Genomic DNA, 24386 nt, shown 5'->3' with positions numbered 1-24386 from the left:
CGAAATGATCATCTGAACCCAGAAACTGATCCATCTTGACAGAATAGACAGCTTTAAGGAGACCCATCAATGTACACAATGATGAACCACTTAAAATCATATACTTGGCGGACATTTACCGAACGATGAACCAACAGACAAAATTTAAGTTTTAAGAGTTGTATATTTTCTAATTTACAGTCAGCTACTTTCTTATTACTTCCAAAAATGCTCTTCCCGTTAATTACTTCGTTCGGATAGTTGTTAGTGTGTGTGTGTGTGTGTGTGTAACCGACATTAGCAACGAGAAAAATGCAATGCAAATATCTTATAAGTTAACATTCTCCGGATGGTATGCCATTCGTAACCCTTTTTAGGCCACTGTGCCATAACTGTCTGCCATGTGGGAAGAGCCATGCGAGAGGTCGTCGGGATACATGAACAGAGGAGAGGCTCCCGGTTATCAAAGTTAACAACCGTTTATTTCGTAAGTGTAAAATCTACATATCGTCAGAGATAGAGCGAACGGGGCCCTCTCTCCCCTGCTCATGTTCGCGCTCCTTCTCGTGCCATTATCGAAATCTCGTTTTTCTACACAATACATAAAGGCGTGGTTTCGATCATACGATATATATGAATTACAGATACAACAATGCCTCCAATCACAAACATCAGCACAGCACTTGATTTTCAATTTACATGTCACAATTAGTATGTAAAATGCACTGTGACACGTTACGAACCTATCATGTGAAATTCTTATGGTCCATCATTGTAACATTATAAGTGCTGGCTGCTTTCATTTTTTTAATTAATATCATTCATGTAAGTTGCTTTCGTCTAGACTTTATTAACATCCTCGTAAATCGTATCGTATATTGTGCATTTGCCGTCAATATGACGTGCGTCTGTTTTGTATGCAAATCGACCTTATAATTGAGGTCATGTTGTTCTAATTAATAATATCACTGGTGCAGATGACCACTGAGTTCATTAACCTTTGATAAGGTAAATTACCTTCCCAACAGGGCCTCTGAGACGGGATTTTATACTTTCAAAGTGTTACAATTATTCCTATTAATTAAGAGTAATTTGGAAATGCGGAGAGAAACAATTTTTAATAAGTTAAAAACATAAGACTGATGGATTTCTTTTAAATACGCTATGTGAGAAAAGTTCATGAAAAATGGGTTACAGAAGTGTGTTTCTGGCAATTCTATAAAGTCCTATGTGTAAAGAGTCAAACGCGCAGGTCGCATGATGTTCTTACGTCCTTAATCTGACATAATCTGATAAAAGGGACATGTTGCATGCACTGACTTAAATTTCCAAGAAGTCATGCGGACTTCTTAATCGTGTGACGATATTTACTGCCAAGCGGAACTGGAAAAAATGGATACACTACAAAGCAGCGGACACATATGACGTGAGCTAATGTACTTTGGATCATAAGAGTGTTTTTTGTGTAACCAGGCAAGGGAGACATTACATGAAGTGATAAATGATCAGGCATAGAAAGACAGTTCCTATTACGTGGGTTAAAATAACGTTCAGAGCGTTATTTCTATAGGCCATCACAAAGTTTCCACAGGAAAACATCAGCTCGCATTACCTCTCATTAAATGCCAAGGTATTACTCGAAGAAATGGGGAAATGCAGTCTGTGTGCCTTAGATGCCATCCATTAAATGCAAACAAAACGTACATTTTACTCAACTGGTGATTACGGTATCATCGGATAACGAGTGATCACGTGCACACGGGAGTGATGATGGCTGCATAATTGGTGACTCTAATACCCAGTAAGTGGTTTGGATACACAACAGTGATTGTTCAAGGAGTTCTTGTGACGTTTTACAGTGTACCGTGTTAACTCAGTAGACTCCGAGGGACATTAAGTCGATCAACACTGCAGAAAATCGATGGTTCCGGAGAAGACAGGTTATCGTCCACAGACTATTCATCTAAATTATTTACTCGTTTTTTTTCGTCAACGCTTTTGGTGTGAATCCATCAATCATGGGAGTTCCCTTACGATAGTTGATTAATAAAACATCCATTTAGTAAGCAAAAATCCTAGAAATTCATTGTGATCACATTGTGTTTGAAGATGCTATATTGTACAGCTCTTGATGGCTGTATGCTGAGAGAGAAATATACACTTTTTCCATTTCAATGTATCTTTATTACATGAAACACCGGGATAGCTAATAATAATGAGTGAGAACAATATGCACATATCAGGATTGCAAAACGCATCCATGTTTATCCAAAATCGCAATATTCCTTGACGTCAAACTATTTGCAATTGACGTTCACATGCTTTGTATGCAATGGACAATAATTGGTGGGATTCTTGCTATGAGTAAACGTATTTTAAGGGGTTACTGCCAAATGATATTTCTAGAAGTTCATTTACTTAAATGATTTAAGGAATTCTGAAGATAAAATTATATCTATCGGAAATTGAGTTTTTCTGAGAGCTCGCTGAGAGCTTGTGATATTCTGTATTTCTTCAGTACTATGTTCCTTTTTTAACGTTTGAATTTTTTAGATTACATATTGTACTTCCCGTTTCCTCCTCTACCTATGTGACGACTGTTCTTCAAACTGACTAAGACCTACAGATAAGATATTTAATAGAATTAAGATTACAGACCTTGATATTGAAGTAACTTCAGGCTATCGCACATAAGTTCAAGGTCAACAAGGTCACTGAATACTGAGGGGTGAATATTTTTTGCGATCTACAAGATCTATGACAACAATCCGTATCGAGATCTCCAAAGGGCATGGCAGTCTACTTTTAAACCTGCAATGGTTATAATGCATAGTGTCATTTTATTGAGCGTTGCTTCTAAGTATTCTGTCTCCACGCAGAAATTCGCCAAGCCCTTTTTTCCTGATGCATTCGCTGTTGGACGCCTGTTTCGATCGTGAAGCTGTTGCCGTTACGAATATTCCATAAAATTGTTTCCATTTTCAAAGCGTAGCCTTTGAGGGCGACCACTGTGCGTTTCTTCCTCGCGAAGTAATTATAATTTTGAGAAAACTTGTGTACATAACCTTCAAATGTAGCCGCTACGTGCGTTCCGTCCACTGTGATAATGATACATGGATTTCTAAAGAATTTGCGTGCAGAGAATAATGGCGCATTTCTTCGTCTGCTTTGTCAAATAACCCTGAAGTGGTGTCGTTGTAGATGTTTTGATAATTATGCCGCTTGCTCTGATACCCCATTCTTCTTGACTGATGTAAGATACTTTTGTCGACGAGTACGCTTACAATAGCTTACTCGAGCGTTGGAAATTAGCTGAACAACACCATATGTTACACTACTCGTGTTTTAGATGGCCTGATTTATGCCAATACCATGCTTAACCACACGCACTTTCACTCAATCATGATTAAGCTGTCAGGAGATCTTAGCATGAAAACAAGCTTGTTTGTCGTTATTTACTTGCACTTTTCTAATCGGTAAGTTTAAACCTATCATTGAAAGGAAATAATTACGTTTAAATTTATACTCTTGGAGAAATATTCCTGAAGGAGAGAATGGTGTTATTGGAATAAGAAAACGTTTTCCGATATACAACTCTTCATTTTAAGCTTGCACATTCATTAATCTTTTGAGTGCTGTAATTTTTCCCCAAAAATTTTAGTGCAACATTTTACTAATTTTATGATTTTTTCTCTGTGGTTTTTGATGATTTTGGACCAAACGGACATCACATTTCATTGGCTACAGTTTTTTATCAAAATTTTGGCAAAAATCTGAAAAAAAATTGACTTGGGTATATTTTGTGAAGGCGACTAAAATTGACTTTGGCGCTCAAAGGGTTAATACAGTTAATAGATTCAATGTTCTTGTGCGTGCCAACTATTAGGTATCGTTCCTTACAAAGGTGGCATGAGAACCAAACCGATATCACTCGAAGCAATATTTGTTCAACTTTTCTGCTTTACATTGAAGAAACGTTCACTACATCCGGGTAGCTTTGCACCCTCTTTGAATGATTCGTGCAGCTACAGTGTCCTAACCGTTGATGGTAAGGCAGCGTTTGAATAAGCTTTGGGCTCTACTACTATCGGAACTATCAGATTCAAACGGTCCGATCAAACTCACTAAATAAGGTTTTGCAAAAAGCATATCGAGGCGCCTCTGGTGATGTAAAAACTGTGATGCTTTGGTAGTATCGGAAGAAACTGCATATTTCGAATGCTGTTGGCGGAACTTTGGTGATTTCTGCATACTTTGTTAAAAGGAAGAAACTGTACGAGTGAGACACTGTGTCACTCGACCTTTCATGGAAGTCTCTATTCAAGAGCTCACGTAAAGCATTTTATGCTACACACAGTTCCCATGTTACAATGAAAAATTCACCAATCTTAGGGGCAACATCAAAAGTTCAATGAAGGATAAAAAACTTAATTCTTTTAGTTTGGGGGTGGGGGGGTTTTGACCTAAAAAAGTTTCTATCCTACAAATCGATTTAAGGTAAAAATTGCCAGGGGAATGAATATTTTGAAAAAATAGAGCAGAAATGCACACTTTCGTGTTGAATCCAGCGGAGGGAGTTGTTTTAACACGGTGCAGAGCTGCACCTGGCCTAGTTAGTGTAAACAATGCAGGCTGTTGGCTTCTGTTGCACCATAGACGGTAGTTTCTCTACTGTTTCTGGTTGCACTCGGAATTTATTTTTAATTATATCTTGCTACATTTCTGGTGCATGTGTAGTCCGCCTGAATGGAGCAGTGTGAACTGAGTTGTTACAACCACCAGGACAGATGAGATAGTTTTTATGCCTCTGGAAGGAGAAACCTGGACTTTATTGTTGTTGTTCTTGTTCATTCATTGATAAACTTCAAGTTTGTTGTTAGTATGTTGTATTTACATTGGATGAAACACAAAGTGTGTTCCCAATCTTAAGCCCCACTAGCTGTATCTTTTAGCATTATTTTTATGATTTTACTTTCAAACTAAAAAAGTTTGTGACAATGTAGTCATTTAGGTCTGTGTACACACTGCCGGGGCTATATATGCAATTTTGAACAAGATAAAGATTACACTGCGATTAAATGTTCGCCCAAACATTAAATCACAGCCCCATGCAGAAAAGCTAAAACCCTTGATACTATGCATATCTGCATTTAAATCTTCATATAAACTGCACAGCGTAGTCCAAACTGTAATCCACAAGGGTGAATGTTTTCAACTATGACATTGTATGTTCTGATTCCTTTTTAATTTACCAAATTTTGAAAATGCCAGGAAATCAAAATGACCGTTAATAAAATTTTAATTTACATGTCAAATGTTTCTGAAAGGAATGGTTTCCTAATGCAGTAAAAGCTCATATCTCTTCAGAGGGTAGATTTCAGAGAGGAAAGAATAGGTAGATAATTTGACGTCAACAAATTTCAAGAGTTACAGCTAGTGGGGCCTTAACGATACATTACTTTATTTCACCCCTAAATTGACTGATCCTTAGCTTCGCTTTACATCTATTAGATAGAGCCTGGCAACAGGTTCAATATAAGTCAATTAAGTTTCTAGGGGGGTGGGGGGGTTTGGGGGAAACTAAGGGAATTAAGTTTTTTATCCTACATTGAACTTTTGACGTCACCCATCTTATCGTCCCATCTATCGATTGATATTGACAGCGCCACCAACGATGAGACATTTATCACCTTCGCTGTAATCGAAATGGATGTACGAAGGCTTTTAGATGGCACGCCACCACTTTTGTCGTAAAACTCTGTATGAAAACCATAATGCTTGCGATATCAAAAATATCCTTTGTGGAATTCAATCAGTATATCGATTCATCAAGTAACGTCTGTTTACTTGCTTCTTTTAAACGTTTATATACTTGTTCCTTGTTGTTTGCCCTTTGAACATCGGAAAACGGCAAATTATTATTTCTCCATCATTACTTGGTGAGGTATGGTATTATCCTTTCCTATCATGGTATTTGATATGGTTCAGATATCTGTACTGTATTACAACTATCAGTATATAATTTCTTCTTTTAGTACATTTCTTATACGCGATACTCTTAGTCCTAACTACCGACGCCTGTCTACATATAAGTCCAAAACCCCGTTGGGAACTGTCGTGACGTCAGAGCACCTCGCCAAGATATGTCTCACGGTTGCAATTAAGCCTTTCATGAGAAGGTATTCGAACAAAATGTCGCATGCTAGAAAATATTCCCTTGTGCATATAAGCGCACTTTCATTCGGACACATCGCAGCGACTTGCAAATTTTCTCAAATCACCAACATATGAGTTACTTGTGCATACCTGTTCGTTTTTTTCCTAATTTTGTTTTTTTTTTATAAAAATCACTTTAATACGCACAATCTTTGTCACCTCTCGTAGTCATTTTGAAATCCTTCTATGGCTGCGTGGCGTCCTTGAATTTCTGAATGCAGATGACATTACGAGTTTTATAAACGAAGGAGCATTGAATTCAAAATACCATTCATTGGACTAGACCTGTTTTGTCTCAAATGCAAGCATTGGCATACCGTCCATCATGCACTCCAGTAAATTGCCTATTAAGAGGTGTAAAGTGGCTATTTTCAATCACAAAGATTTTGGGGGGTTTTTGGCAAGATGCACGTTTCGATACCGGTATGATGCAATTACTTGTAGTAAGAAAGGTCTTTGACAGTCATAACAAGTCTGTTTGCGGATAACCTCTGTCATAATGCTGTTTTTGTCATCGAAACCTTTTTCCGAAATGTTCATATCAGCCATACACCAATGTATTATAGTCCGGTTCGTTGAATTAATTTTTAACTAATATATTTAGTGCAGTAGCGAAATACTGCTTTACACTTTTATGAATTTATCTTTTCATGGATGTAATAGGTGAAATGCTCTCCTTTAAGGTGACACGGATATCGAATAAACTAGTTGGAGTACTTGTCCCATAGGATTCCGGTAAAGAAGAAATACGATATGGCTGGCATTCAAGCTCACATGCATATATTCGACCCCGGTTTTAGACAAATAAAATGAAACCGTCGCGAAAATGAATTAATGGTAATGACCATTAATTCATTTTCGCAATGGTTTCATGTATCGTGTCTAAAACCGGGGTCGAATATATGCATGGTCACCCATTCATTCAGTATCTTTCAACATGTCAAACAATACAAGTAGTATCTTGTATCAAACAAAATTCATGAAAAATAGCCGACTTTGTCCCTTTAAGAAAAGCTTGTGTGATGGTTTATGTTGTGAAAGCTGAGTTATCAAGCGATAGCAGCTATGACCGGTGCGAACGTGAAATCCATTTCGTCCACAGCAAAATATGACAGCTCTATTTGTCAACGGTTATGGACGTCTGGGGACCAAACACTCTGAAAATGACTTTGAAAAATGTACACCGAAGCATATCGGTCATGAATAATTCATTGAGCTTGAGTGCCAGCCATATCGTATTTCTCCTTTACCGGAATCCTATGGGACAAGTAGTTCATTCGATATCCGTGTCACCTTAAAGGAGAGCATTTCACCTATTACATCCATGAAAACATAAATTCATAAAAGCGTAAAGCTGTATTTCGCTACTGCACTAAATATATTACTTAAAAAAATTAATTCAACGAACCGGACTATAATACATTTGTGTATGGCTGATATGAACATTTGGGGAAAAGGTTTCGATGACAAAAACAGCATTATGACAGAGGTTATCCGCAAACAGACTTGTTATGACTGTCAAAGACCTTTCTTACTACAACTAATTGCATCAGAAGTTATCGGACCCTGAACGTTGCCATTTCCTTCCCTGTACCTACGAGGAAATAATTCATTGTGTGAATTTGCCGATCATGCTAGTATGGATATAACAACAAGAATAAGATGTTCCATCCCTGTCAAATATTACACGTTTATCATTAATACTTTAGGGTGGGGTACTCTTTGGCAAGGATGGTAAAATTCTTTGTGCTGATGAAACTGTCTTTGTATTCAAATCTAGCAGGCTGATTTGAAAGCATTTCAAAACGCACAGTAGCGTTTACTAACTACTACGCATACATTGTTTAGCTGAGTATCAACTGCGGACCGTTTTTCGTATCGCCCCTTGAAATTCTCACCGTTATAATCTTTAGACAGGGTATATCATTTTTCTATCATTAGGCTTAAATTTGACCACAATTTATTTTGATCACTTGATGGATTGGTCTAATTTAGCCATAAGTGTTGTGCCAATGTGAGATCAAGCCCACCATATCTAATCACAACGTGAAGTATGACATGAACTAAAGTTAAGACAAAAACTCAGGCTGTGATACAGTCGGTCATCGTGATAAGGTACAAAATTACTCGTCTTTGATTGGTTGTAGATGAGTTAAAAAAGACAAAAATCAGAAAGAAGGGTCAATACAGAATGTCAGGGATAAATCCAATATAATGGCATTTTAACTTCATCGTCAACTGATGCAGACTGAAGTATTTATTTATATGTAACATCTCTTCATTTAAAAGAACTATTACAATATTGTCAGTATACATATTTACTCACAGGTCCAAGGCCAACAAAAGTATGCTGTTACTTTCATGGCCAGTCAGTTTTGTCACTGCAAAATCTAGAAGTTTCTCTCTCAGCTACTACCACTCGTTTCGTCTGCGCTGCAGACTTCCCTGCCATCTAATATTATGTGTCCTACAATGTGCGCATGGACAGTCGGTGCTCTTAAAATTACCAAGTCAACAGTTATTGAAACTGTTCACGGTTAGTTAATAGTTTTGGAAACTGGCATCTCTCTCTCTCTCTCTCTCTCTCTCTCTCTCTATCTCTCTCTCTCTCTCTCTCCTCTCTCTTCTCTCTCTCTCTCTCTCTCTCTCTCTCTCTCTCTCTCTCTCTCTCTCTCTCTCTCTCTCTCTCCAGCAAGCAGAGGTTACTGGGAATCATTTCTTTTCATGTTATACATGCATCTCGAGAAATCATACGATTTTCTATATTGCTATTTGCTCAGGACTCCAAGACTGACCGACATTTTATTCTAAGTTGACTGCTAACGGTCATGAATTCGGAACCTTATTAAGCGGACATAATTCAGGTTGATTGGAGTGTGTACTTTAATTTTAATTTTCCCAGTTTTAAAGAATTAACAGATATTTTATTGACTATGGAATGGGTATTACAAAATTTTTGGACTAGAGGAACAAATTACGCAAGATTTACCATTATTAGAAATTAAAAATGGCCGCGGTCCCTGAGGTAACTCTGTGGGGAAAAATATTTGTTTCTATTTTCCAAAAAATAAGACAGTGAAACATTTTCTTACACCGAGAGCTTTAAAATGAGCTCCCATAAGTGATAGGTCAGAAAGGAACTGTAAAAGTTTGAGAGTCCGAATATCTGTCCCTGAGGCGCGTTCTATCTGAAATAAAAAGCACTATCACATATACATATTGAATGAGCATTGAGTAATATATTTGTGACAGTAAAATGAACTTTTAAAGATTATCAAGTGGAATGCTCAAAGAGTACAACGGCAATATCGTAGCGCTTATTGTCGAAACGGACTTTGAAGTCGCACTCACAGGTGTCGTGACAGGTCAGTGTTCGGCTGAGAAAGTCAGAACAAACAACCCTTACGGTAAAATATTCATGAATCTGAATCACAAAGTCATTTAAGATCTGTAACACTCTCTAAAGGTTTCTTCCCTCGCGATTATTCCCTGAACGACCGTGTGCTTGTGTAGTATATCAAGCGACCTTGAAAACAAAGGACGTGTCGTCGACTTGCCTTTCGCTTTCGCGATTGCCAGGATGCCAATCACTCGCTGTTCACCAAAAACATCACAGGTTAAATTCCGATTCATTCTCCAAGAAGACTCGGGGCCTGTCGTCTAAAACAAAGCCCTCAGAAAAAATTGATTCGATCTTGCTTTTATATTATCTGTAAGAGATATCAACCGGTCTTGTTCCTGAACTAGGGTTGCTTAATGGTTTAATCAACGTATGATATATTTGATTGCCTTAATTTCCGAAACGTAAAAAGGAAAGACCGTGGACTTAAATATGCATTAATGTATTAACCTCTTGCTTCGAGGTCACCTCGTTTTCTTATTGACTCTGATGTCAAAATAAGTATACCCAGTCATCAGCATTATATCATTGCTACCCGACCCGTGGCGCTACATGTAATTGCACGTGCTCATATTTACACGATGCAGATTTGAACGTTTGATATCTACTGTTCCTCTGACGAAAGAAGGACATTGAACAAGGAACTAAATATTTGTCACATGATAACGAACCAGTATTTGCGTCACGATCTACTCTCTGATCCCCTGTCCCATGTTGCCGAGATAAAGAACCATTTTGTATTTGCAATTTAAGTTGTGGTGACGTGTGGCACAGATTTGTGAAAAGTAATCTCTGGTGACGTCAATGTGGTCATTTAGCTTCCCAGTAGACATTCTCGTATCATGACTTTCTAATAAACAACATTTCCAATTCTTGTGTGCAATCACAATACTATTTCATCGCGGTTTTTGTAACTATTCAGTGGAGTATTTTCCCACTGTTACAGGACACAGAGATTATAAAGTTTTGAGACCCAATGACTGACATTGTTTTCCTGTCAATATGTTAAGCAAGCCAAAGTGACAGACACGAGAAATAAGGGATTGTCTTTTCTGTACAAGCAACAACCTTACAGCATTCGTCGAGAGACCCTGTCCCTTATAACATTACAGTTAATTAGGTAACTCTAGCATTTGCTCATAGTACACCACACAGAACAAAGTATTTAGCCATTTGCTTCCTTGCTAAAGTTTGGTTTGGGTCGACTTCGACAAATACTGTCCTGCTCTGTTAGCGACTAAACGAGAATAGCCCATACTATCGACGGGCTTTCAGAACACATCTAACGGCCCAATACGTCAAGAGTAATGAAGTTAGTAAATCGGGGAAGATTAATCACTATCCATTCTCATCGCGATCACCTTGTTAGTTTGCCATTGTAGTGTTTGATTCGTCACATACTTGTAGAAAACACCGCCTTTTAGACCGTTAGAACGTTTCAAAGTTTACTCTTGCAACAAACGCCATTGACTACCAGGTGGTGGTTTCAGACCAACACTCAGCTTACAAAAAAGACTTCAGCCTCCACAGCATGGCTTGCATACATCTATTGTACACTCACACTGAACATATCAAACGCACTTTCAAAAAGTATACATGCACATATACATATACACCACAATTTACATACAGCGTGCGCGAGTGCTACTGTGAAGGGTGTTTTTACGGTACCGATACAGTCTTGGTACAGATGAAAGTCGTTGATAATTGCTGCAATTTTCAGTAAGAACGGCGATTTCTGATATTGTCTGCAGTATAGCGTCTCGCCATAGCTGGACCATGAACCAACACCGATTACTGAGTCACAAGACTTCGAATAGTCAGGTCGACTTCTGCTGTATCATCGAACAATGCCGTGTCGCTAGTTTCAGTTGTGATTTGAAAGTAATCTCGGCAAGTTTGAGTCTTTAGCGTACATAGACAGGCTTGAACTACATCCATTTTATACGTCTCTATGTTTGTTTAAGTTGAGCTTAAAAAAATAAGTTTATAGTCCCGTTTCTCATCTCTTAACAATATACACTTGGACGACATAAGTTAATGTAATAAATCTGGAACGTCGAAGCTATCAAACGTATAATTTTCTTCTAAATATGTCGACGTCTTTTGAATTCTCGATGCAAAATAGACGAATGTTGCTCTTGAATTAAGTCATTACAATCATTATCGCAAAAATATGAAGCTACACAAAGCGGCTCTTCCCAATTTCTACATTTAAAGCAGGAGGAAATGAACAAACAACGTTTGTACTGATTATTATTTATTTCGACATTCGCAATACCCCCTTTATAGATTTCTGTGAAACGAATTTAATTCCTCAATGCAAACAATTTTCAGCCTTTTTTCATTTTAGGATTTTTACCACCTGTAAGACCCGAAGCCAGTAAAATTCAAGAGATCGTAAGGATCTCCTTAGTAGGTATTAATCGTTCGTCAGGAAGTTTGGGACTTAAGAAATGTCGAATTTCAAGACCAAGGAAGGTAAGGTTTATAATTATTCAAACTCGCAAGAGTCTGGAAATACTATGTCGATCGTTGGAATAAGGACATCAGCACACAGTCACTTGGTTGACAGCGTGGGCCGTAATTACTAATGACAGGTAATTCCATCTGAGCATGTACAGCTGTCGCTCATCCGTATTAATTTTATATTGCAGAATACAACTAATTGATAAGCGACCGAGCAAAATGCATGGCAATAAGGACGAAAACCAGCCCGAGGAGAAAATAATTATACTTCAATCTTCCAGCCTTCCCCTTAGCATTTGTTGCAATTCTCTAGCAAAATCGCCCCGCTTAGAGGGGAAACAAATTTGTTCCCCTTCTCTAATCAAAGCGTTCATTCAAATCGGTCTACATGTTCGTTATCGATCCTGAAATATTGATTTGCCGCTATTTTACGGGCGAATTCGTAATGTGGATCAGTGGGTATACATCTTGCTAACAGTCGAGATATTGCAAGCAAGGCTGACATCAAACATGCTGCTGTTTGGTCGCTGTTTGTCAATTAATTTATAGAAAGTCTCCATGTCTACCATCAGTTTGTTCGCCAAATGTTGCTATCGTTGTAACCTGTCTTTATGACTTTCCTAAGCTGTTAATACTGGGGAAAACGCTGATAGCTCCATAAAGAACCGAAAATGAAATTCTAGAAAGTGTCCATTTCCCTCCCCGGTGAGCTGGCCATGGTGCGGGGTATAGTTGATTTATTGCGGGCCCGCGACGATATTAAACCGTGATCCAAGACTGAACGCAACACAATCATTAGCAAAGTGAAGCCTTACATTGAATCTTGAACCTGAACACTGGTAGCTTCCTTTACGATCAATGATCTGGAACAATATCAGAAAATAAATCCCCTATGGATTTTCGTCGACTGCTGCAAAGAAAACATGACATATGAGCTCCCTTTCATTAATAGTGCAAGTCAACGTTTTTGGGTAAGATATCATTCAGACTCAGAAAGTTCCTGGAAGGTATATCGATGCTTATAATATTATATTGAATAAGGTGTTATCATTTATATGAGTGGATTTTTTAATATGGTTTTCATTTGTCATACCGCCCGTTTGATGAAATTTGTTTATTCCCTTTTCCCAAACATTGAACGACATGAAAACAGTTTTTCAAAGATAACAATTTGTGTAACCTGCTCCTTCTGGTAGCATCTCTCATGCCTTAAGGTCCTCGGGGACAGATATTCGGGCTTTCAAACTTTATCAATTCTATTCTGATCTACCACTTGTGGGGGCTCATTTTAAAGCTATTGGAGAAAGAAAACTTTTCACCGCCTTAGTTTTTCTAAAATCGAAAATTTTATTTTTCTCCATAGATTTAACTCTGGGATTTAACACAGATATCTGTAAATTTTGGGTAATAAGTTTCCCTAATATCAAAATTTGCACTTTGACCCCCTATTTTTATTCTGGTTTTGAAGAGAATGGTTGAAAGATTCATTGAGGAAAGTTTGAGCAAAAGTTTAAGTCTTTCACTTTCGAGGCGCATGTCAACTTTAATTTTTCTCTATAACTCCGATGTAAGGTAGTGGGTTAAATGCACGTACACTAAAATGTTACCTACTTTGACTGTTGAAGACTAGCCTGACGTAAAAAGCGACGGACTTCCAGAAAATTTGAGGTAAAGTAGGGGAAGGGACAAAAGAAGGTTTCAACAGAGTAGTAATCATTTGGACCATACTGCTGCCGAAATTGATGCTGAATGGCTGAAGGGCATATATTATGCTCTACTTTCACTGTCTATTACGGAGATGTGAGAGCAGCTTAATTGGTTTGCCAAATTGAAGCTCAGCGAAACTCTGTTAGCTTAAGATCAACAGTCATAATAGTGGCGTCTGTATCATGATTTCTGCATAAGTAAAGATGTCCTAAATCCTTACAGAACAATGCCCTTTCCTATATACTGCTGTACCATGTGTTACAGTTCCACCTCTTTAACGCTTTTAGAAGTACCTCTCGCTGCTTACCCGTTCTATCATTTTAGCGCAAAAATCGCTGCCGTTTGGACTCTATGTTTGTCAATGTGTATTGTCAGACATGAGTTCTGGCATGTTGCAACATGTTAAAAGAATGAATGTTAGCATAAACTTCAGCTCTTCTTGTGGACGGACACTTTCTTGCACCATCTGCAATGGATATATACTAATGACACGACGACCGCTCCTGAAAGCCAGATAACTTGGCTTAAATCGTAGTGGGCTGATAGTTGACCTCCTTATAAATTGCATTTGTGCTATTTGAGTACATATAGTCGATTATTAAGAAACTATGTCATTGTTTTACCACACAATAATGCAAATTATGTTGCTTTCACTTTTAACGACTTGTATATTTTATCATTTACTTACTCGATCCATTCGGCGTGTAATACGGTAAAACCCATCTTCCTAAGCATGCTCTGTACTGTTCTTGTGTCTCTGACTTTGTGTACACCAATAACCACGACTGTATTCACCGTATTAGTCCGCCTAATTGCGACTCTGCTCCTTGTCTCGTTTTAGTTTTTACAGATCTCTCTCTCTCTCTCTCTCTCTCTCTCTCTCTCTCTCTCTCTCTCTCTCTCTCTCTCTCTCTCTCTCTCTCTGATATCGGCAAGTGAATCAGAATGCTTTAGCGATTCTATCCTCAACTTCTACTTTGACGGTGCATATGACTTGTTCAAATGGAAACATAACACATGGGTGGATTTCAATTCGACTCGGCGACAATTACCAAAGTATTCAGCATGTCATTCATTGAACAAAACAACAACACTTCGTCTGGAATTTTAAGTGTTTTATTAACAGATCATATCAGGTGAATGCATAGAAAGGTATTCACAGAATTTTAAAATGGTATTTCATGTACAGCAATCGAAAACATGCTATGAGGACAGAAACATTAGTCGGAGAAACCACTGCTTGTCTTTTTTTTTCAAATGGAAAATAAAAGTCAGCTGTTTGCTGTGTTGACAATATGCGACAACCATATCTTCAACAGCGCCACCGGCGTCGATAGAAAGCAAGTAAGTCAATCTCAAGTCTCAAAACGTAAAGAAATAAATTCCAGATTATTTTCCTCGCGCAAAGTGAAAATCAGTCTAATTACACAGTTTTTGATAGTCTTTCCTACGACGCGCCAAATGTAAAAAAAATAATTTACATACATCCATACATACACACACGCATATATATATGTATGTATGTATGTATGTATGTATGTATGTATGTATGTATGTATGTATGTATGTATGTATGTATGTATGTATGTATGTATGTATGTATGTAGGTAGGTAGGTAGGTAGGTAGGTAGGTAGGTAGGTAGGTAGGTAGGTAGGTAGGTAGGTAGGTAGGTAGGTAGGTAGGTTGGTAGGTAGGTAGGTAGGTAGGTAGGTAGGTAGGTAGGTAGGTAGGTAGGTAGATAGGTAGGTAGGTAGGTATGTATGTATGTAATTTTTTTTACATTTGGCGCCTCGTAGCCGTAGCTGCGATCAGACCATGCTCGGCAAATCGATCGACAAAGGCATGACAAACACCGCAGCTTGTCCGTAAATCATTCATTAGAACGGACGAATACAAACAAAGCTTCTGTCGGTAAATTTACAACTCCACGCAACATCCCTTCAATGTTTTCCCCGTAGTAATCATTTCGTCGTGAACAGATAATCATAAAATATTTAGAATGGTTGGAACGCAAGGCACAGAAATTTGATAGAAGGTAACACCTGGGTGCCATCGATAAATTTCTCCTTTCCTTCCGACGTCACGTTTCTGTAAATTACCCGACGACGGATAATTAGATTACGCGCTTGCGGTTAAACGATAACAAATATTTCCAGGACCATGCGGAAAATCAACATTAAAACTGAATTTCAGGGTTCAAGAGACTTTTGATTATTTGTGTGGTCAACATAAAGTTCCCATGTGAATTGTCTAAAATGGAAAATAAAGAGAAATTAAGAAAGGAGACATGCCTCATGTTAAGCCTTTAGGAATGCCTATCATGAAAATATGTTGCTATTATATAAGCAAGGCGCAATGTATACTCTTATCATCAAGAAATACATAATTCAGTTTCACCTCGAGTCTCCCACACACGCAGTGAGATATGAGTTTCAACGTAACTGTGCTCAGCTCTCATATCCTAAATCAAAAGAGTCTACAACCATAGCCATCTTTTTATGAGAATTTTTTGTTACCTCCGTGTTCGTGATATAAATCTGTCATATTGAATTTAATAAGCGTCAGGTGCAGTGATTTAATCATTTTCATTTGACACAGATGAGAGCTGTAATCGCCATGGTGAGAATGTGTAACTTTACGAAAGAGTGACGCAGTGTGAACAAGTGTGAAGTGATTGTATGTATGTATGTATGTATGTATGTATGTATGTATGTATGTATGAGGGGGTGTAGTCAGGTATGTTTATCCATTTATTTGATATCTTTTTATCTGCTTATCTGTTTATTTATTTATGTGAGTGATGAGTTGATAAAATCATATCTATCTTGTCAAACATTGCGGAGTTAGATCTCAATGAGGCAGAATGATTCCATTCTGAGTAATAACATCGCCTCTGGGAGGAAGCTAATCTTTTTAGTGATAGTTGTCAGCATAAATGGTAGAGGTCGCTGGCAACCATTACTGAGTTGTCAAAAATTCTCTTTGGCGAGGGATTGATAGAGTTAATTTCATGGCACAAAACATCTGTCATCGGAACTTCTGTGACGCATCTATATTAAAATGTTTGATCAAAATAAATGGACACATTTATTGTGAGTGCAAGTGGTTCGTAAATTCCGGGTTTTTTTCTGTAATACAATATAAGATGCTATGTACCGAGTTTGCGTGAGTTTGTAATGTAGGTCGAAGCATAGTGCAAGGTTTCAGCATCGTCTTTCCTAAACAATGATCACACTTGTCAAAAGCTTTGCTCTGAAAAGGGTATATTTTCAAAGACGATAATTATCGCCAAAATGACAATACGGAAAATGCGTCATCATCCCTTCATAGGTTATTGGATTTTTTATATTTTGTGATCATCAAAAAGTGTTTTTTTCCAACAATTACTACCGGGGATTTTTGCCTCGATTAGGTATAATTGTACTGCAATCAGTTCTGACCATGCTTGTACGAATTATTAATAAGCAAGATTACGGTTGAATCTTCACCACGAATAGAAAGTATTTCTTGAATGATGACAAGAGTAATCTGGCTGTTTGGTTAATTTTTCAACTTGACGTCGCTCGCTGTAATAGCTCCTGATTAAATACAATCAGGTTACTTTGCGTCAAGTTCGTGATGTTTTGCAGGGTTGTCCACTCCATACGTGTCCTTCAAGCGAAATCCAATTTCATTTCCTTCCGGCGGGTATACGGATGTACTCCAAATAGACAATGTGCCGGCTGCTGTCTTGCAACACGTGCTTGCTTGGAGTTTATTTTCAGCCTGAACAACCTACCATTGTCTGTAAAAACTACAAAATTTTATTTCTTTTATCACATTCTGTGGAACGTTTCACTATGAAATTACCCGTCATTCAAACGTGATTGGAGGTGTTTAATGCTGCTTTTTACTTCTAATGCTGTGGATAATTTGAATTGGTTAAATTGAAAATACACCTTACAGAATTCCTCCTCATAATTGCAGCGTTAGTTCATCATTTTTTTTACATAAATTCTGATTGGTTTCACTTTTCATCCTTCGAAATAGTTATTTGAAAACAGGGATTGAAAACGTGTAAGTGTTAAGGTGACCAGAATAACTCGGTATAACGTTACTGGAATTCTATAAAAAGCTTTCGAGGTTCTTCAACTGAAACAATCGTTTCAGTATCGGATACCCACAAGTATTTTCCAACAGTGCTGCTTTCTAACGCAATGTAAGAGTGCTCACTAATAAAGCATTTCTTGTGTATGCTCCAAATTCCGTCATCAAATGATGTGTTTGTTCAAAGGAAATTGTCTGCCATGTAATTGGGCATTTCCTGAGAAAACAATCAATCAGCCTTCGAAATGAAAGCAGTCATCATAGAGAGATAAATTCCATACAAACAGACTATAAAAACTACATTATTATTGCAAAAATCGATTTTCCTCTTCTGTGCGTTGTCACTCGGCGATACCACTTTACCCGGGGGATCTACGGCTAACAGGCTGTATTTACACACACAATATGTCTATTCTGGCGTCGTTCACACGATACCTATAAAGTATATGGCCTGATTGTTGAAATGGATGCGTCATCCAGCTATTGCTATCTCATTTTCTGTGTGTAAGAGTTCAAAACTGGTCAGGTAACATATAATTGCCTGAGATAGCAAATATGTTTGTGAATATAAATGTAATAGCGACTGTCACGAGATGTTGCAGGACACAGTTGTTCCATTAATCCAATCATTAAAGTGTAAAGTTGATGTATTGAATGGGTAATTGTGTGTTTTATCGACTCAAACGCTGGGGCAGGCATTGGTAGCCAGAGTATTAAGGGACGCGTCTTGATCGATTTGTGAGTTCCTGCGATTACAAAACCGACACACCAGGGCTCTCAGAGCTTTCTTGAATTCCTGATTCGTACCAGCGTATATGAAGACGTTGACACAGGAATTGGTTTGCAACAGTAGTCGCACTGTTCCCCTGAAAATGTAATGCATCAAAGATTGTGAAATTTTCAGTGGCCCGTGACTTATAATAGTACAGATACTACGAAGTACATTGACGTCCATATATCCCTACATGCGATCACTTAAATATATAATTTATTTAGATAGGTAAGCACGTGCGTGGTAGGAAGGAGTGTAGGTGTTTGGCAGGTGGATAGGTTAGCCCGTAGGTAGGTAGGTAGGTAGGTAAGTAGGTAGGTAGGTAGGTAGGTAGGTAGGTAGGTAGGTAGGTGGGTCGGTCGGTCGGTAGGTAGGTAGGCAGGTAGGTAGGTAACAAATAGCGGATGCCACATGTGGGGCAGGAATATGCTCATCCTTTTGAAACATCTGACATAACTTCTTGCGCGGCGCCGATGTCCAAGTGTATCCTCTGCGGCGTTTTCATCATAACCTTGTCAATATACATCTTACATTCGTGACTGGGGTGTCAAATTGGCCGTGTATTGACAGTTTTCGTGCATGTCAGCAATATTTCTTCCAATTTATATCGCAAGTGTGGAACGCTATCTTTGACGCGCTTCAGGATAGCCTGGGAACAACATGAACAGGTCGTGAGCCACATTAGATATATTCTGGCAATAGTTCAATGGGTCCCTTGAAACCGTTCAACATTTTGCGCGCAGAATACAGCCGTGCAATGCACTGCATATTGGGGTTGGGGACGCCTGAAAATGGCAAATGTTACGGCACAGGTGTTCCGTGTGGCTATTTAGTGCACACAAATATCATTGTTCTCGATGTTAGATGTTGGGCAGAGGTATGAACCTACCTTACATTGTGATTGATGTTACATGTCTTGCAAGAAAGAGAAACGAAGAGATATGTCATAAGTGGTATCCAGGCAAAGATGAAATATCCCAACACAAATGCGACTGTTTTTGTCATTTTCAATTCCTTCTTCAAGATGTGTGGATCAACTTTCGATTCTGGCCTTGGCTGGTCACTAGGCTGAACTTGGTTCTACATGTTAATAAAGCGAAATTGAGAGCTGTATTGTTAAGAGCATAATGGAACATACGGATTCACAAAGGATTGAACTTTGGTGTTTGCAAACATTACACAATTACTATCATTTTTATAAACTGCTATTGCTGGTATTCAATAGTTATTACAATAAATTGGGCAACACAGAGAGATATTACAGATATGTAAGGATTCTGAACAAATTGGAGAGAGGTTTGTTTGAGGTAGAATGCGACTCGGGGACAGATATTCGGACTCTAAACTTTTACCATTCTTTTCTGATATACCACTTTTGAGGGTTCATTTTTAAAGCTCTTGGTGTAAGAAAATTTAACACCGTCTCAGTTTTTCGAAATTCGAAAATTTTATATTTTCTCCATAGAGTTAACACGGGAGTGGCGACCATTTTGAATTTCAGATATTGGTAAATCTTGGGTAATTTGTTTCTCTAGTACAAAACTTTACAAGGTGACCGCAAATTTTTATTCGTGATTTTGAAAGGGGATAGTTTGAAAGATTCCACGAGAAAAGTTTAAACAAAAGTTCAAGTCTTTCATTTGCGATTCGCATACTACCTTAATTATCTTGTATCGAGAACGTTTGAATCGCTTTGGATAATAATTTCAGGGAATTGGCAAAGGTGATTTATTGAAACAAAAATCTGAAATCCAAAGATTGTAGTTAATTTTAGAAATGTTTCATCGCGATATTACTATCCCTTTGTTGTGTATGTACCTGTTTTGCAGCATTTGTTCTCAGTCGATAGCGGACAAGCACCACAATTCGCGTATAGAGGATGATCATCAGAATCCACGGGATCATAGTGTAGCTCACGAGAATCACGACCAAATGCCAAACGCTTTGGAATTTTTCATACAAACAGATTCCTGTGTATGTGTCTGAAATGTAAAAAAGTAAAACACATATCGTGTTTCAATGAAAGTTGCCTTGCCTAAGTGCCTGAATTATTAACGCGTACGTATGTGTCTGTTTGTTTTCTCATAATTTTTTTTAGTTTACTATTTTCTTCTCCGAACCTGCAACATAACTTTTTAAACATTATCAGCCGTAGAGATGATAGGCGCCATTTTCTATAACTGCTAGTACCAATAAACCACTTTATATGAATTCAAAGGTTTTTCCTCGTAGTGGTTGGCTCTGTACCCTGTCTCTATTATTAATTCATCGAACGACTTGCTGGGTTACTATTGATGAATACGAAACGCTGTCTCGTCAATCTATTTATTCGATGGAGAGTATTTGCCCTCTCTAATTAGGTTACTTTGACTATGTTCCAATGCAATAATCATTTTATATAAATTATCCACTGTCCCATACCTATAATTTATGGTATACTTCGCCAAAAACACGTATAACTTCTCATCAAAATAGAGAAAACTCAGTTTTAATTTACGTTGTCTGATAAAATGTTCATGAAAGGCTTATAACTATTCGAGCTCCGCTTCTCGTACGGATGCTTGAATGGTTCCAATATATTGTACCTTGTCAGCGGAAGTGACGTAAAGCAGGGTCATCAAGTCAAGTGTGTGCGCCCAGGACGTGACTTTAGCTTGCTCCGTACTGACATCAGATCATATCAGTTGAAATATGCAAGACTGCAGTCAAATCAACAGTTTTGTAAGTTTAAGTTCATTATAACCAATGCAAATCAAATTATTAAATATTACTTTTGCTGACACGCATTTAAAATCTACTGTGTCCTCTTTTACAGCAAATTGAAATGTTATCTAAAAAATTTTTATTTTCAAATCATGTTTTGCGTTATGTCGCACAGAAAAAACTCAATATCAATAATCAAGACTCCATAGCATGTATTCATTTATCGATGCATTAATCTATACATCAAGTAAATACACATTCCATCAGGTCACTAAACGATACAACATCGATATCATATGAAGATCCACAACCTATTTATCTGTATCTATTATACTGTCATATCTATGACACATACTGATAGACAAAATACCATGATCAGAGCTGCATCACTGCAAACTCTTCGCCTTTCGTCATTTTTGCCTTTTTTATACATAAGCCAGGTCTACAGTTTATGTGAAGGATGGCGATTGAGAACAGATATGCAAGTGGGATACACTGTGTAATGCAAACATCACTTACTCTAGAGTCCAATATGGTGAAACTCGGTAAGCGAAAGACTTCTTTCAACCCAAGCAACTTGCATAGATTAATTTATAATTATCACAAATGAAACAACAAAAGCCTATAAATGAGTAAGTGAACTGGGTGAACAATTTAACGATAACCATGACATTCCATCCATGAATTTGCGTGGGTGTTTTGAAAAGGTGCAAGGGCGAAGTAAATTTCAAAGACAAACGAAGAAAGCAAATAATCAAACATGTTGTACATATTACAAATAATTGTGATATATGTCAATTTCTTAGACCACTATTTTGCTTACTACATTTCCGTATACACTGTTTTATCACCCGCTGTTTTAAGTTTTGAGACCTCCAGTTGGCATTTATCGATTCACCCATAGTATATCCATCTGACCGTTTGCTTATTTCCGTTCCAATGATACATCTAATGATGCATTTGATGAAGGATTGTATTCTCTTTCAAAGCTCGTCCAAAAGTTCAATAAATTGGTCCATCAACATAGCTATACCTCACCTGAATTAATTAGTTAATTAATTCATTAATATATATATATATATATATATATATATATATATATATATATATATATATTCACCTGAATTAATTAGTTAATTAATTCATTAATATATATATATATATATATATATATATATATATATATATATATATATAATATATATATATGTGTGTGGTGTGTGTGTGTGTGTGTGTGTGTGTGTGTGTGTGTGTGTGTGTATGTGTGTAATAAGATCTACATGAGAGATTACACACACGGATATATATATATACACACATATATATATATATATATATATATATAATCAAACATCAGGAAATATGCATATATCTTATGCTCAATTATATATATATATATATATATATATATATATATATATATATATATATATATATATATATATATATATATATATTAAGATAATTAAGATATATAATTATTTAATCTTCTAATATTAGGATATACACACTCCAACATTCAACATTAGCATGCGTGTGTGTAATTGTATATTCTGAACCAGTCACACAAATACAGTAAATTATAACACAATCTTACCGCTCATCAGCTTTAGAATAGCTTTGTAAGAGTTCAGTTACAACTTCTACCTACCGGGCTGTCGCTTGATGTTGATAGAGAAAGAGACAACCACAGACAGAAGCCATATTGTTGCTATCGTGACGATAGCCCGCCGTTTCGTGACCCTGCCCATGAACTTCAATGGATCGGATACGGCTATGTAGCGTATTACCGTTATGGTAACCAAGTTATACGACGAGCACAAAAAACCGGCGTTGAGAATAGAGAAAATAACCTGGCAGGCAACCCAGCTGGCTGCAAAGATAGAGTATCATGTTAATACATCTTTATGTCTCCTACAGTGTTTGATTTACTGTTTGTAATGCCCTATTCAAGAAGATTCCGTCGGCAAAGAAAGCACATGAGAATATACAAACAGTTATACGAGATACAATGATCCTATTTTCGAATGTACTTTGTTTTTCTACAATTGAAGAAAAGAAAGTAAGATAATTTCTCCATCTGTTTCTAAAAAGGGGAATTTTATATCATGCATGTCACAGTCATATGTTAAAATTTGCTGCATTTTAAAGATATGCAAGCATAAGACCCCTATTTTCTAGACGTGTTCTAGTTAATGTACTTAAAGAGTGGAATATGACGACCGAATTTCACCACGAACTTCGACTCTCCTTTACTTATTTCCTATCAAGTTAATCGCTTAAACAGATATCTCGAGGATCGTATTACATGTCAATCGCGTAATAGATTTAGGAGCAGTGATTTAACATTTTGTCTTTCTTCCGATAGGTTGAAAGTACACCGCCTAATAACGGCAGCATTGGGCAAGTAGGGAATTCCACAATATCTGCAGTCTGTAAAAATTATACCTCTTTCTCAAGGTGCACTGCCTGTCTCAACTAATACCACTTCCCTTAAACATTTCTGTAGTTAGCATTGATCACATTATAATCAACACTGTGTTCTTCCGTTTGTAGCTGATGCTGGCGAAGCCGGCCAAATGGTGTGAATAGCCTCTTTTTGAACCTTTACGTGTTGGCAACAAACCATCCTTCATTAATTTATGGAAAGTATGGCTCAACCAGCAAGGGGAATCGATCAAGTAGCATGCGTGTTACCTCAGAGACAGGTATTTTGACTCTTGAACTTTACAGTACTTTTCTGATCTACCACTTGTAGGGACTCATTATAGAGCTCTTGGAGTAAGAAAACTTTTCACTGTCCTAGTTTTTTTTAAATCGAAAATTTTATTTTCCCTATAGAGTTAACACAGGAATGGCGGCCATTTTGAATTTAAACTACTAGTATATCACTTAGTGTTAGGTAAATTGTTTCTCAAACTTTGCACCGAGATCCCTGATTTTTATTCTTGATTTGGTGAGAGACTATTGAGAGTTTCATTGAGGAAGATTTTAGCAAAAGTTTAAGTCTTTCACTTTCAAGGCGTAAACTACCTTAATAGGATAATATTGTC

The 24386-nt window shown here is 37.4% G+C and overlaps 1 protein-coding gene across 1 annotated transcript in view; it reads right to left on the bottom strand.

Annotated features, from left to right (window-relative positions):
- Window positions 1-17021: 17021 nt before the first annotated feature.
- Window positions 17022-24386, bottom strand: part of LOC139123040 (adenosine receptor A1-like) — a 19868-nt gene continuing 12503 nt past the window's right edge. The window contains exons 4-7 of the mRNA XM_070689009.1: window positions 22985-23206; window positions 20449-20612; window positions 19520-19710; window positions 17022-18724 (exon numbers count right to left, since the gene is read on the bottom strand). Coding sequence (XP_070545110.1) covers window positions 18538-18724; window positions 19520-19710; window positions 20449-20612; window positions 22985-23206 — 764 coding nt within the window. The 3' untranslated portion in view covers window positions 17022-18537. The remainder of the gene's footprint in view (window positions 18725-19519; window positions 19711-20448; window positions 20613-22984; window positions 23207-24386) is intronic.

The sequence above is a fragment of the Ptychodera flava genome, chromosome 22 (genome assembly GCF_041260155.1).
Source record: "Ptychodera flava strain L36383 chromosome 22, AS_Pfla_20210202, whole genome shotgun sequence".
NCBI classification, from domain to species: Eukaryota; Metazoa; Hemichordata; class Enteropneusta; family Ptychoderidae; genus Ptychodera; species Ptychodera flava.
Note: the sequence above shows the minus strand (reverse complement) of the source record. Positions and strands in the feature narration are given on the sequence as shown.